Below are 15,265 nucleotides of genomic sequence, written 5' to 3'. Positions count from 1 at the left end.
AGCACCACAAAAAAAAAAAAGAAAGAAAAGCACCCCTTTCCTAGTGCTACACATTCCCCCTGAGTTGTCTTACCCATTCCCATAGTTTAATTACCATTTTCATACTGAAGGTTCAAAATCTGTATCTCTCTCCCCTCTCCATATTTGTAAGCATGTTTGCCTAACAGACATCTCTAAGCATATGTACTATAGACACTTAAACCTCAAAATGTGTTAAAAACTGACCTTTTCTTACTTCCCGCCCACTTCTTTCTTCAATAATTTGATCTCAGTGAAAAGCACCACGATTCACTCAGTTATTTAAATGAGAAACCTTTGCCGGGTGCAGTGGTTCACACCTGTAATCCCAGCACTTTAGGAGGCCGAGGTGGGCGGATAGCTTGAGGTCAGGAGTTCGAGACCTGCCTGGCCAACATGGTGAAACCCGGTCTCTAGTAAAAATACAAAAATTAACCAGGTGTGGTGGCACACATCTGTAATCCCAGCTACCTGGGAGGCTGAGGCAGGAGAATCACTTGAACCCGGGAGGCAGAGGTTGTGGTGAGCTGAGATTGTGCCACTGCACTCCAGCCTGGGCAACAGAGTGAGACTCTGTCTCAAAAATAAATAAATAAATAAATGAGAAACCTACAAAATAACCTCCATTCCTTACTTTACCTCACATCCCATATCCAATCAATCACAAAGTTCAATATTCAACTTTTTAAAAATTACATATTAAGCACCTACTATGTGTCAGGTATTATTCTTGTCTCTAGGGATAAAGTCTGCTTGCATTGGCTTACATTATAAGGACATTTACTGTTTCCTTTATTCATTAATATTTATTTAGTTTCCTTAATTTATTATTTAATTAATAAATGTGGAGATAAGTTGGTTTTAAGGTTGGGTCGATAGCTTCACAAATCAGACCACTGCACTGAACTGGCATCTTTATGATTCTCTTTGCATTAGACCCTCAAGGTCTTAAGTTGGCTCTAGGCATCGTATCTTCAAAGAACATTTCCAAAGGCAGAAAGCAAAGGGAGAGGGGTGAAACAAAAGGGATTTCCTCAAGGGGGTAATCTCTTTTATCAGAGAAGAAAACCATTCCCAGAAACTCCTCAGCTGACCTGCCTCTTTATGTCCCGTTGGTCAGAATCGGCTCCAATGATGAAGGAAACTGAAAAAGCAAGTATCTGGCAAAGGGAAACAAGGTTGCATTGATTTGTCCCCGGGGACTGAGCCCAGGCATACCCTTTAAACAGTGGCAGTTTAAAGGAGGTTCTCTTAGCAAGGAGGAATGGAAGAAGGTGGTTTTTGAAAGGGCAACCAAGATTGACTTCCGCAAAAAGAGACATGGAGTTTACATAAAAGAAGAAACTTTAAACAAGTAAATAAATGTACAAACAAGGTAATATCAGATTCTGTAAGAGCTGTGAAATAAGAGTGGTGTGATAAAAAGTGGTGGCCATATTTTGAGAGTAAATTGACAACATTAACTAATGGGACTGAATGTATGAGAAAAAGGTGATTCCAAGTTGATACTGATTCCCATCCATAAATGAAGCTCGAGAAAGATAATTAAGGGTCTGAGGTCATACCACTATTAACTGACAAAGCTAGAATTGAATCTAGTCCTATCTGACACCACCAAAGTCAATTTTCTATTTCCCCCCTCCCTTTTTTTTTTGTTTGAGACAGAGTCTCACTCTGTCACCCCGGCTGGAGTGCAATAGCATGATCTCTGCTCACTGCAACCTCCACCTTCTGGGTTCAAGTGATTCTCATGCCTTGGCTTCCCAAGTAGCTGGGATTACAGGCACGTGCCACCAGGGCCAACTAATTTTTGTATTTTTAGTAGACGGGGTTTCGCCATGTTGGCCAGGCTGATCTACTACTGGCCTCAAGTGATCTACCTGCCTCGGCCTCCCAGAGTGCTGGGATTATAGGCCTGAGCCACTGCACCCATCCCAAAGTCAATTTTCTTTCCCCAATACCATCTACCTGTGGAAAAGCAGATGTAAATTTTTAACACTGGGATAAATAAGAATGAAGGTCAAGTATTTATAAATAGTTAACACTTGGTAAATTGTTGCCATTTGTTACTTTACTTGTACAGCTAGTGACATGAACAGAATATTTTGTAAACTTCTGTGTCTAAACCACACTATGGAAACTATCAAAAACAGTTACCCACTGCTTAGAACAGTAGCAAATGGCCATGATATTATGTAGCAAAAAACGAGAGTAACTCTAATTGCATCACAGGGTTTCCCACTACACCAAAGACTCAAAGTAAACAGTTACAGGCCTGAAAGAGTACAACAAATGAAAGGCTTATATAATCAATTAAAATGTGCAGACAGACTGGGCCCAGTGGCCTGTACTGCAATCTCAGCAGTTTGGGAGGCCAAGGTGGGAGAATCGATTGAGCCCAGAAGTTCGAGACCAGCCTGGGTAACATAATGAGACTCCACCTCTACAAAAATAAAAAATTAGCCAGGCAAAGTGGTCCCTGCCTCTAGTCCCAGCTACTGAGGAGGCTGAGGTGTGAGGATCACTTGAGCCTGGGAGGTGGAGGCTGCAGTGAGCCATGATCATACCACTGTAGTCCAGCCTAGGCGACAGAGTGAGACGCTGTCTTGGGAGAGGAAAAAAAATGTCAAGACAGTAAATACGACTGTGTTTATGTTCCAGACATAGACAACTACTATTTACTCGTGTGTGTGTGCATGTGTGTGTGTGCGTATAGGTATGTATAATAAATAGAGGCCGAGCATGGTAGCTCATGCCTATAATTAATCCCAGCACTTTGAGGCCAAGGCGGGTGGATCACTTAAGGTCAGGAGTTCAAGACCAGCCTGGCCAACATTCTGAAACCCCGTCTCTACTAAATTACAAAAATTAGCTGGGTGATGGTGGCGCACATCTGTAATTCCAGCTACTAGGGAGGCTGAGGTGGGAGAATCACTTGAACCTGGCAGGCTGAGGCTGCAGTGAGCTGAGATGGCATCACTGCACTCCAGCCTGAGCGACAGAGCAAGACTCTGTCTCAAAAAGAAAAAAAAAAAAAAAACAACAAAGGCTGGGGGCGGTGATTCACGCCTGTACTCCCAGCACTTTGGGAGGCCAAGGCGGGCGATCACGAGGTCAGGAGTATGAGACCAGCCTGGCCAATATGGTGAAACCCCATCTCTACTAAAAATATAAAAAATAGGCTGGGCACAGTGGCTCATGCCTTTAATCTCAGCACTTTGGGAGGCCAAGGTGGGCGGATCACCTGAGGTTGGGAGTTTGAGACCAGCCTGACCAACATGGAGAAACCCTGTCTCTACTAAAAATACAAATACAAAAAGTTAGCTGGGCGTGGTGGCGCACGCCTGTAATCCCAGCTACTCGGGACACTGTGGCAGGAGAATCGCTTGAACCTGGGAGGTGGAGGTTGCAGTGAGCTGAGATTACGCGCCATTGCACTCCAGCCTGGGCAACAAGAGCGAAACTCTGTCTCAAAAAAATATATATATATATAGATTGATTGATAGACAGACAGATGTAAAATTAGTAAGGCATGGTGGCGCATACCTGTTGTCGCAGTTACTCGCGAGGCTGAGGCAGGAGAATCACTTAAACCTGGGAGGCGGAGGCTGCAGTGAGCCGAGATCATGCTGCTGCACTCCAGCCTGGGAGATAGAGCGAGACGCTGTCTCAAACAAACAAACAAAACAAATAGACCTATGTAGGTTAAGTATGGATTTAAAAAAAAAGTCAGACTTTCCTGTCAGGTAATAAAGAGGAGGCAGACTGGGCATGGTGGCTCATGCCTATAATCCTAGCACTTTGGGAAGCCAAGGCGGGCAAATCACTTGAGGCCAGGAGTTCGAGACCAGCCAGGGCAACATGGCAAAACCCTGTTTCTACTAAAAATATAAAAAATAGCCAGGTGTTGTGGCGCATGCCTGTAATCCCAGGTACTTGGGAGGCTGAGCCACAAGAACTGCTTGAACTCATAAGGCAGAGGTTTCAGTGAACTGAGATTATCACTGCACTCCAGCCTGTGCAACAAAGCAAGGCTCTGTCTCAAAAAAGAAACCAAAAAAAACAAAAAACAAAAAACAAAAAAAAACCAGAAAAAATAAAGAAAGAAAAGGAAAAAGAGGCAAAATAAATTTATCATTATTCAATATTCTTCCGGCATAAAAATGTGTTACAGTTGGGTGTGGTGGCTCATGCCTGTAATCCCAGCACTTTGCGAGGCTGAGGCAGGCAAATTACATTGGTCCAGGAGTTTGAGACCAGCCTGGGCAATGTGGAAAAACCCCATCTCTACAAAAAAAAGAAAGAAAAAAACAACCATATATATAAAACTACCCGGGTGTGGTGGCACGTCTATGGTCGCATTCACTCAAGAGGCTGAGATGGGAAGATCCCTTAAATTCCGGAGGTGGAGGCTGCAGTGAGTTGAGTTCCCACCAATGCACTCACTCCAGCCTAGGCAACAGAGCAAGAGAGACCCTGTTTCAGACAAAAAAAAAAAAAAAAAAAAAAAAAGTTAGGGAAAGAGAAGTATAGGGGAGCCAGGCCAGGCGCAGTGGCTCACGCCTGTAATCCCAGCACTTTGAGAAGCTGAGGTGGGCGGATCACGAGGTCAGGAGATCAAGACCATCCTGGCTAACACAGTGAAACCCCATCTCTACTAAAAATACAAAAAATTAGCCGGGTGTGGTGGCAGGCGCCTTGAGGCAGAAGAATGGCGTAAATCCGGGAGGCGGAGCTTGCAGTGAGCCGAGATTGTGCCACTTTGCACTCCAGCCTGGGCGACAGAGCCAGACTCCATCTCAAAAAAAAAAAAAATAATCAATTCCATCTTAAAACTAGCAAGGTACATTTCTTGCCAGTCACGATCCATGGTCATAAGATGTTTATAGCTAAGGAAGCAGTTTTTTTTTTTGTTTGTTTTTTTTGAGACAGAGTTTCACTCTTGTCACCCAGGCTGGAGTGCAACAGCGCGATCTCAGTTCACTGCAACCTCTACCTCCAGGGCTCAATTGATTCTCCTGCCTCAGCCTCCCAAGTAGCTGGGATTACAGGAGCCCGCCGCCACACCCGACTAATTACTGTATTTTTAGTAGAGATGGGGTTTCACCATGCTAGCCAAGGTGGTCTTGAACTCCTGACCTCAGGTGATTCACCTGCCTCCGCCTCCAAAGTGCTGGGATTACAGGTGTGAGCCACCACGCCTGGCAGGAAGCAGCTTAATAATGTCTGCAAGGAGAGTTTGAGATCAATCTGGGAAACATGGCTGTCCTCTACAAAAATACAAAAATTTCCTGGGCACCTGTAGTCCTAGCTACTTGGGAGGCTGAGGTAGGAGGATTCCTTCAGCCAGGAGGTCAAGGCTGCAGTGAGCTGTGATCATACCACTGCTCTCCATCTCCAACGTAGGCTACAGAGTAAGACAATGTCTCAAAAACAAAACAAAACAAAAAAAAGACTCCTATAAAAGTAGAGTTTAGACAAGGCTTGGTAGTTCAGGCCTATAATCTCAGTACTTTGGGGGGCCAAGGCTGGAGAATCGCTCGAGGCCAGGAGTTCAGACAAGCCTGGCCAACATAGCAAGACCCCATCTGGGAAGAAAAAAAAAAAACAGAAAAAGGAAAAAAAAGCACCCTCTGAGTATCAGTTGGTTTTTACTCTTCCTAAGACTTTTGATCACTATCTTGTTATTACTAATCTTTTGCCCTTGCTTGTTTAACCTCTTGAAGTTTGTGTCTACTAGATTACAACAATCCAACATAAAGAGGATGCTGGCACAAGGCTTCCAATCCATACCAACTTCTGACCTGGGAAATAAAGACATATTGCCTTTAGGCCCCTCAGATCAGGCATCCAAAGATTTTTACTTCTTCAGTACTGGGCAGGGCTATGCCCATTGAATCATCAGAACATCGCAGGGTGTGCAGATCACAAGGTCAAGAGAACGAGATCATCCTGGCCAACACGGTGAAACCCTGTCTCTACTACAAATACAAAAATTAGCTGGGCGTGGTGGCATGTGCCTATAGTCCCAGCTGCTCAGGAGGCTGAGAAGGGAGAATTGCTTGAACCGGGAGGCAAAGGTTGCAGTGAGCTGAGATCGCTGCCACTGCACTCCAGCATGGCGACAGAGCAAGACTCCATCTCAAAAAAAAAAAAAAAAAAAAGAATCGGCCAGGTGTGGTGGCTCACACCTTGTAATCCCAGCACTTTGGGAGGCTGAGCCAGGTGGATCACCTGAGGTCGGGAGTTTGAGACCAGCCTTACCAACATGGAGAAACCCCGTCTCTACTAAAAAATACAAAGGCAGGGCACAGTGACTCATGCCTGTAAACCCAGCCCTTTGGGAGCCCAAGGTGGGCGGATCACCTGAGGTCGGGAGTTCGAGACCAGCCTGACCAACATGGAGAAAGCCTGTCTCTACTAAACATACAAAATTAGCTGGGCGTGGTGGCGCATGTCTGTAATCTCAGCTACTCAGGAGGCTGAGGCAGAGAATCGCTTGAATTTGGGAGGCAGAAGTTGTGGTGAGCTGAAATTGTGCCATTGTACTCCAGCCTGGGCAACAAGAGTGAAACTCTCTCTCAAAAAAAAAAAAAAACAAAACATCAGAACATCATGCAAACACAGACCTCCTGTGGCTCCCTAGAAACCAACTGCAAATTCTTTTTTTTTTTTTTGAGATAGAGTCTCACTCTGTCTTACAGGCTGAGTGCAGTGGCGTGATCTCGGCTCACTGCAACCTCTGCCTCCCAGGTTCAAGAGAATCTCCTGCCTCAGCTCCATAATAGCTGGGACTACAGGTGCGTGCCGCCATGCCCAGTTAATTTTTTGTATTTTTAGTAGATATGGGGTTTCATGGTGTTAGCCAGGGTGGTGTGCAGTGGCCTGATCTGGGCTCACTGCAAGCTCCGCCTCCTGGGTTCACTCCATTTTCCTGCCTCAGCCTCCTGAGTAGCTGGGACTACAGGCACCCGCCACCATGTCCAGCTAATTTTTTAATGTTTTTAGTCGAGACGGGGTTTCGCTGTGTTAGCCAGAATGGTCTCGACCTCCTGACCTTGTGATTCGCCTGCTTCGGCCTCCCAGAGTGCTGGGATTACAGGCGTGAGCCACGGCACCCAGCCACCAACTGCAAATTCCTAGGAGAGAATCCTGTCCCAAAGATCAATGTCCACTGTCAGCAGGAAGAAGTTACAAAAAATGACCTTCACCCTTCATCTCTCCTTAAGATTAGAGAAGTAGAGGAGAAGAGTAGAGGAGGTATTATGTTAGGGAAACAGGAACGGAAGAGCTAGGGTAACACGGCGAGGCACGGTGGCTCACGCCTTTAATTCCAGCACTTCGGGAGGCCGAGGCGGGCGGATCACCTGAGGTCAGGAGTTCGAGACTGGTCTGGCTAACATTGTGAACTCCCTTCTCTACTAAAAATACAAAAATAATCTGGGCGTTGTGGCAGGTGCCTGTAATGTCTGCTACTTGGGAGGCTGAGACAGAAAAATCGCTTGAACCCGGGAGGCAGAGGTTGCCGTGCGCCGAGATTGCGCCATTGCACTCCCACCTGGGCGACAAAAACAAAACTCTGTCTCAAAAAAAAAAAAAAAGGGCTAGGGTAACACAATTTCAAAATCAATTCCAAATGTAAACTAGCAAAGCATATTCCTTACCAGATACAACCCGTGGTCATAAGATGTTTACAGCTAAGGAAGCAGTTTAATAATGCCAGCAAGGGACCAGGCACGGTGGCTCATGCCCATAATCCCAGTGGATCATGAGGTCAAGGGATCGAGACCATCCTGGCTAACACGGCAAAACCCCGTCTCTACTAAAAATACAAAAAATTAGCCGGGCGTGGTGGCAGGTGCCTGTAGTCCCAGCTACTAGGGAGGCTGAGGCAGGAGAATGGCGTGAACCTGGGAGGCGGAGTTCGCAGTGTGCCACTGCACTCCAGCTTGGGTGACAGAGCAAGACTCCATCTCAACAACAACAACAACAACAACAACAACAAAAAAAAAAGCTGGCAAGGACAAACTCCTATGACAACAAAATGTTCAGATGTCCCAATATCACATAACAATTCCCCCCCCTTTTTTTTTTGGAGATGGAGTTTCGGTCAAAAAAATAAAATGAAATAAAAAGAAGTTCTCTTTTAGTTTGATTACTCTGTGAAACCTGAGGTATAATCAAGACCTAAAAAAAAAAAAAAAAAAAAAGGCCCTCAAATACTTACTCATTCACAACAGGGAATACACAGATAAAAGCTAATAGTTTTAGGAAGGTATCTGGGGAGACATATAGGCCCCTGGGAGGAAATCCCTGAAGTGGTGGCTCTGATAATCTGCAGAGAGCTAGAAGGGAGGTTCTCCCCTCCCCCAGAAAAATCTATCCCAAGACCATAAACTACATCGCTAATCCTTGGAAATACATAAAGTGGTTAGGGTTAAAGGGTGGCTTCAAAATGGTTCTAGCAGAAACCTATTGCGGTTACTAAACTATTCAAATCATTTGCCCAGAGATAGCTTTTCTGGATAAAATAGCTTTATCCAGAGCCGACAGCAAAATGGAGTTCAGCAGGGTGGTTCCCTAACATTCATTCTTCCCGTTAAAGCAAGCTTATGGTTTTCAGATTCGTTTTAAGAATAAGAGTGGGGGTGGTCCGATGATAGTGGGTTATCAGAACTTATTAATATTAGTGTCACTAAAATTAGTATACCATCCCTCACTGCTAAAATTGACAGGCTTAATTTTTTTTTTTTTTTAAGAATAAGAAGAGGAACAAAATAAGTGAGAACAATATTCAAATATATTCCTGCCTCCTCTACCCAGTTGGAAAAATGTGTGCAAATTTGCATTTTGAATCAAATGCCTTTAACAAGACTACCAAAACTATCAGAAATAAACAAGAACCTCTTGGTCTGCAGGTCAGGTTCAGATGGGTGGAGACACACATATATAGACATACACATATATAACTCCTTACAACATACACTTATTAACCACATAAATTTGCTATTTGTCTGAAATTCGGTGCGAAGGATGAAGGCTGCACCAAATTTTAATAGGCTAATAACTGAATATGAACTATGAATTTTTAGTGTTTTAGGTTTAACCTTTTTGTTCCTCCTATACTGGGCAGATATTCTGAATAGTAACATCAATACGTTTCGGCTAGGACCATTTTAAAGCCACATTTTAAACCTAACCACCTTCTGCATTTCCAAGGATTAGCAATGTGGTTTATCGTCTTGAAATAGATTTTCCAGGGGCGGGGCGGAGGGAGACCTAGTCTACTCCTATAATGTGGGCCTCCAAGCACTAAGCTATAACCAATTGATGTATCTTGACACAAGGCCAAGCAGTCTTATTTACAAAACTCTTAAGTTGCACAAGGAATCTCTACTTCCTAACATCCTTCAGTGTCAATTTATTTCCTCCCTATCCAATTCTTTCCTCACTTCTTCAACTCAGCTACCACCACTGAAATGTGTTTTTAAATCTCCTTTTCAAAAAGCCCCTAGAACTGTTTCATAAAATTGATGGCTTAGATCTAAAATTGGGGCCTACTTTGCCCTTTTAACAGCTTCAATGTTAAATGCTTGGGCACTCTTCGAATGACTGAATATCTACTTGCTTTCAGCATTTGGTACTCTTACTTTGGAGAACAAGTCATTAAAGTAAACCATGTACACCTATTCGGTTTTCTAAAGCTCGCGTTTTTCACATTATCAGGTAAGTACAGAATGCACTGCCTTAAAAGGAACTGCGAAAATAAAAAGGCAAAACTCACTGACAAACTGTGGCAACACGAAATTAATCAGCTGAGCTATCCGAACCACAACTTTCTGCATTTCACGGTGCTTCGTCTTTCAAATTGTATGGCTCTCTCAAGTCCTAGGCTTCCTCCGAATTAAGTCAAGCCTCGTCACCCATTCCCTGGTCGGTGTCTTTCCGACTCGCGCCCGCCCCTCGCCAGGCCCTCGCAGCCATGCGCCGCACACTGCAGCACTGGCGCGCGCGGCCCGCAGGCGCGGAGGACCCCGCCCCGCGGCCGCGCGAAGGGAGGGGGCTCGGGGCCCGGAGCCCGCCTCTGCGGCTGCCAGGCCGGGCGCCCAGTGGGCGCACGGGGCCGGAGGAGGGGCCCGCGGCCGCGACACCGCCTGTGCCCGCCCCCTCTCCAAAGCCGCTACTTAAGAGGCTCCAGCGCCGGTCCCGCCCCAGTGCGTTACTTACCTCGACTCTTAGCTTGTCGGGGACGGTAACCGGGACCCGGTGTCTGCTCCTTCCGCCTTCGCCTCCTAATCCCTAGCCACTATGGTGAGTGAGCCGCGCGGCTCCCGGCTGCTTTCAGGGAAGCAGGGAAAAGCGAGCTGGCGGGGCGCGGGGACCCTGTATACAGCCGGGGAGGTCTGGTTCCAGAGCCGTCCTTTTGGAGGGCGGAAAACAAGGCGAGAGGCCAGGGCGGGAGTGGTGAGACCTCGGTGTGTGTAAATAGCTGGGGCCCGGAAAGGTCGAGGGGCGCCAGGATTTCTTATCGGACTCTGGAAGGGATGAGGGGGCTCCGGCTGCCTTCTGCCGTATCCGGAGCTCTCTTTCAGCGCGTAACTCTGTACTGGGAGCGGTCCCTCGAGTCCCCGCAGTCCTTTCCAGCGCATGCCCTTCCCCCGCTTTGGGTGGACGCGCGCGCGCGCGGACTCTAACATCTTCCAGCCTTCACTTCCTCTTGAGCGCGAAAAGCGGGGGTGGGAAGCAGCTGGAGACAAAAGCGCGCACGCGCGACCGTTACCTTCACGCCGTTCCTGGGCGGGAAACCGCCACTGCAGTCTGCGCATGCGCTCTGGGTCGCGGCGAGACTAGGGCTACAGGGCGTGTCTCCTGTTAACCTGAGTTTTCTTTTTTTAATGAAAGCAATAAGAGGAATGTGGGGAAGGGCCCTGTCAATGTACCGCTATACACCAGTGAATTAGGACAGTTCGACCACAACAGTCTGTAGAGGCCACCTGTCTCTCTGCTGCGTTAGGAATTCAGGGGAGCAGGTGGTGGCAGTGAGGGATTTTGAGGGAACGGAAATCGGATCTTGACCCAGATCTGGGCCGCCGATAATCCCCAACTTCGCTCAGACTGCTGTGGAGGTGTTAGGCCCAGCCCGATGCCGGCGGGCAAGGGAGGATGGGCGGCCTGGGCAGCGCCTTTGCAGACGTGGCCATTTCGTGCCTCTGCAGCGCCGCCGGGGGGCGCGAGAGCGCGCGCCCTGAATTGCGCATTCATCCTGTGCCGCAGAGCCCCGCCCCATGTCCCTGCGGACCGACATTTCTTATGCGCTGGTCTGGCCACGTGCTTCCTGTGCTAGGAGCTGCCCGGAAATGTGGCCACCTAGTCTAAAGTGGTATTCTGGGGCCTGAGCGCTGGGTGGATGCCTACCTTCCTGTCTTGGTCCTCCAAAGGAGGAAGCTGTGACTGAGCTGTATTGGTCTGGAAGGAGGCCTTCCCAGTTTAGGATGGGAAGGTAACAGTCATTAAAAGCAATGTAGACGATAAGCTGTTCTCAGAAGAGTAGTACGTCTTACGTCGCTTTAAAAAAGGAAATTTGTTTTAAGATTACGTGAGTAGCCTAGGTAACACAGCCAGACCTCATCTCCACAAAAAAAGATGAAAAAATTAGCCAGGCGTAGTGGCCTGTGCCTGTGGTCCCAGCTGCTCCAGAGGCTGGGGTCGGGGGATGACTCAAGCCCAGGAGGTTTAGGCTGCCTTGAGCCTAGACGGCATCACTGCACTCAAGCCTGGGTGACAGACTTTATCTCTAAAAAAATAAAGATTGCATGAGTATTTTGTTCCACCTGACAGCCACCAATAGATTAAATTGCGATATCTTTTTCCTTCCCACAGCGTGAGTGCATCTCCATCCACGTTGGCCAGGCTGGTGTCCAGATTGGCAATGCCTGCTGGGAGCTCTACTGCCTGGAACACGGCATCCAGCCCGATGGTCAGATGCCAAGTGACAAGACCATTGGGGGAGGAGATGATTCCTTCAACACCTTCTTCAGTGAGACGGGCGCTGGCAAGCATGTGCCCCGGGCCGTGTTTGTAGACTTGGAACCCACGGTCATTGGTGAGTTGACTTCAGTAACCCAAGTGAGATCCCAGGATGCTGGGACAGGAGGTCTGTCCTGGGGGCTCCGCTGGTCACTCACCCACTCCCTCCATCCTTCTCTCCCTCCTCCTCCAGATGAAGTTCGCACTGGCACCTACCGCCAGCTCTTCCACCCTGAGCAGCTCATCACAGGCAAGGAAGATGCTGCCAATAACTATGCCCGAGGGCACTACACCATTGGCAAGGAGATCATTGACCTTGTGTTGGACCGAATTCGCAAGCTGGTAAGCACAATATATAAATATGCATTTAATGCGGCGAGATGGTACCAGTGCAAGTTGGGTGGAGTGACTGACAACATTCATTCTTTAGCACCTACCAAAATGTGGAATAGACTGCTTACTATGTTCATTGGACTTCTAAATCAGATAGTCCCCTAGGTTATGGACAGTTTGTGGATATGTTTGTTTTCCCATTTCCTTATGCTTATGTCAATGAGATGGTTCATAATCTAACAATTTTAAATAGAAATTCTAAGAGAATGTTTCTTGGCATTAAAATATTATTTTTTTTATTTCCCTACAGGCTGACCAGTGTACCGGTCTTCAGGGCTTCTTGGTTTTCCACAGCTTTGGTGGGGGAACTGGTTCTGGGTTCACCTCCCTGCTCATGGAACGTCTCTCAGTTGATTATGGCAAGAAGTCCAAGCTGGAGTTCTCCATTTACCCAGCGCCCCAGGTTTCCACAGCTGTAGTTGAGCCCTACAACTCCATCCTCACCACCCACACCACCCTGGAGCACTCTGATTGTGCCTTCATGGTAGACAATGAGGCCATCTATGACATCTGTCGTAGAAACCTCGATATTGAGCGCCCAACCTACACTAACCTTAACCGCCTTATTAGCCAGATTGTGTCCTCCATCACTGCTTCCCTGAGATTTGATGGAGCCCTGAATGTTGACCTGACAGAATTCCAGACCAACCTGGTGCCCTACCCCCGCATCCACTTCCCTCTGGCCACATACGCCCCTGTCATCTCTGCTGAGAAAGCCTACCATGAACAGCTTTCTGTAGCAGAGATCACCAATGCTTGCTTTGAGCCAGCCAACCAGATGGTGAAATGTGACCCTCGCCATGGTAAATACATGGCTTGCTGCCTGTTGTACCGTGGTGATGTGGTTCCCAAAGATGTCAATGCTGCCATTGCCACCATCAAGACCAAGCGCAGCATTCAGTTTGTGGATTGGTGCCCCACTGGCTTCAAGGTTGGCATCAACTACCAGCCTCCCACTGTGGTGCCTGGTGGAGACCTGGCCAAGGTTCAGAGAGCTGTGTGCATGCTGAGCAACACCACAGCCATTGCCGAGGCCTGGGCTCGCCTGGACCACAAGTTTGACTTGATGTATGCCAAGCGTGCCTTTGTTCACTGGTATGTGGGTGAGGGGATGGAGGAAGGCGAGTTTTCAGAGGCCCGTGAAGACATGGCTGCCCTTGAGAAGGATTATGAGGAGGTTGGTGTGGATTCTGTTGAAGGAGAGGGTGAGGAAGAAGGAGAGGAATACTAATTATCCATTCCTTTTGGCACTGCAGCATGTCATGCTCCCAGGATTTCAGCTTCAGCTTAGCTGACAGACATTAAAGCTTTCTGGTTAGATTGTTTTCACTTGGTGATCATGTCTTTTCCATGTGTACCTATAATATTTTTCCATCGTGTCTCAAAGTAAAGTCATTAACATCAAAAGCTTTGTTTCCTGTGTTTTCTAAAAGTGCCTTGGTTTTTGGATTCATCTATATTTGGAGTATCGAGTCTGCAATTTGCTGGTGATGTCAGGGATCCTACTTCCTGTGCAGGCACCTCTAGGGAAAAGGAAGCTCAAGGGACTAGAAAGGCAGAAGCCCTAGATTCTCAGACTAGTTTACCACCTCATCCCTTGGCGTAGGGGGCGGGGAAACTGATGAAAGTCATTCTGCTAATCTAGAGCTCATTTAGCTCTTCAGAGTATGACTGGGTAGTTACTAATGAGTTATGTATGGGAAGTATACGTTTTGAATATCCGCTAAGTTGCTGCTGTTTAAAGTGGCCTGCTAACCTTGTTAGTGTAAGAAATTTCACAGTGATTTTTGGCTGGTCATGGTGGCTCATGCCTCTAATCCCAGCACGAGGATTTCCAGCTGTCAATGTACCAGTTTCCAGCCCTATTGTGATAGGAAAAAGGACCAGAATTCATGGTAGTCAATAAAAGTCATGCTAAGAAAGAAGGCTAAACAATAAGTGATATGCATGGGTGGAAGAGGACTACATTACATGTGGCAAACATTTGTACAAAGTGGCAACATTTGTAAAGGTTAGGATAAAAACGTATAGCATTTGGCATGGTTTACATCCTTTCAAATATTTTGGCTACATGTAACAGACTTGTAGGCACAGAGAATGTAAATAGAGGATTTAACCTAGGAGAAAATGTAGATTTCAAATCCGTAAAGTACAGGAAAATTGTGGCTGCTAAAGACCCTGATGGCTGCTAAAGACCAAGAAGACTGAAAGAATGCATGAGGCTTTTTTGAAAAAGCAGAGAAGAGGCCAGGCACAGTGGTTCATACCTGTAATCCAAGCGCTTTGGGAGGCGGAGGCGGGCGGATTACCTGAGGTCAGGAGTTTGAGACCATCCTGGCCAACATGGAGAAACCCCATCTCTACTAAAAATACAAAATTAGCTGGACGTGGTGGCTCACCCTTGTAATCCCAGCTACTCGGGAGACAGGCAGGAGAATTGCTTGAACCTGGGAGGAGGAGGTTACAGTGAGCCAAGATTGCGCCATTGCACTCCAGCCTGGGCAACAAAAGCAAAACTTCATCTCAAAAAAAAAAAAAAAAAAAAAAAGTAGGGAAGTCTACAATTTTCCCAGTTTTTTTTTTTTTTAGCCCATAAATCCTACAAATTTACAAAATGTCAGCCGTCCCTATCTGTGGTTTCCATATCTAGATTTGACTAACTGGATTTAAAATACTTGGAAGCAACCGGCCCTGGTGGTTCATGCCTATAATACCAGCACTTTGGTCAAGGCAGGAGGATCACTTGAGCCCAGGAGTTTGAGACCAGCCTAGGCAACCTAGGGAGACCCTGTCATTACAAAACAAAAACCAAAACAAATTAGCCAGT

The 15,265-nt window shown here is 46.9% G+C and overlaps 1 protein-coding gene and 1 long non-coding RNA gene across 2 annotated transcripts in view; one reads left to right on the top strand and one right to left on the bottom strand.

Moving 5' to 3' along the window:
• LOC144332834 (uncharacterized) overlaps positions 1-10,059 on the bottom strand; it is a 36,340-nt gene extending 26,281 nt beyond the window's left edge. The window contains exons 1-2 of the long non-coding RNA XR_013401020.1: positions 9,803-10,059; positions 3,565-3,662 (exon numbers count right to left, since the gene is read on the bottom strand). This is a non-coding gene — a long non-coding RNA (uncharacterized LOC144332834). The remainder of the gene's footprint in view (positions 1-3,564; positions 3,663-9,802) is intronic.
• A 174-nt stretch (positions 10,060-10,233) lies between these two features.
• Positions 10,234-13,845, top strand: TUBA1B (tubulin alpha 1b). The gene is given in 4 exon segments (NM_001195392.1): positions 10,234-10,329; positions 11,899-12,121; positions 12,239-12,387; positions 12,689-13,845. Coding segments are annotated over 4 exon segments (1,356 nt in total). The 5' UTR covers positions 10,234-10,326; the 3' UTR covers positions 13,670-13,845.
• Positions 13,846-15,265: the final 1,420 nt, after the last annotated feature.

Source organism: Macaca mulatta, chromosome 11, assembly GCF_049350105.2.
Source record: "Macaca mulatta isolate MMU2019108-1 chromosome 11, T2T-MMU8v2.0, whole genome shotgun sequence".
Taxonomy (NCBI): domain Eukaryota; kingdom Metazoa; phylum Chordata; class Mammalia; order Primates; family Cercopithecidae; genus Macaca; species Macaca mulatta.
Note: the sequence above shows the minus strand (reverse complement) of the source record. Positions and strands in the feature narration are given on the sequence as shown.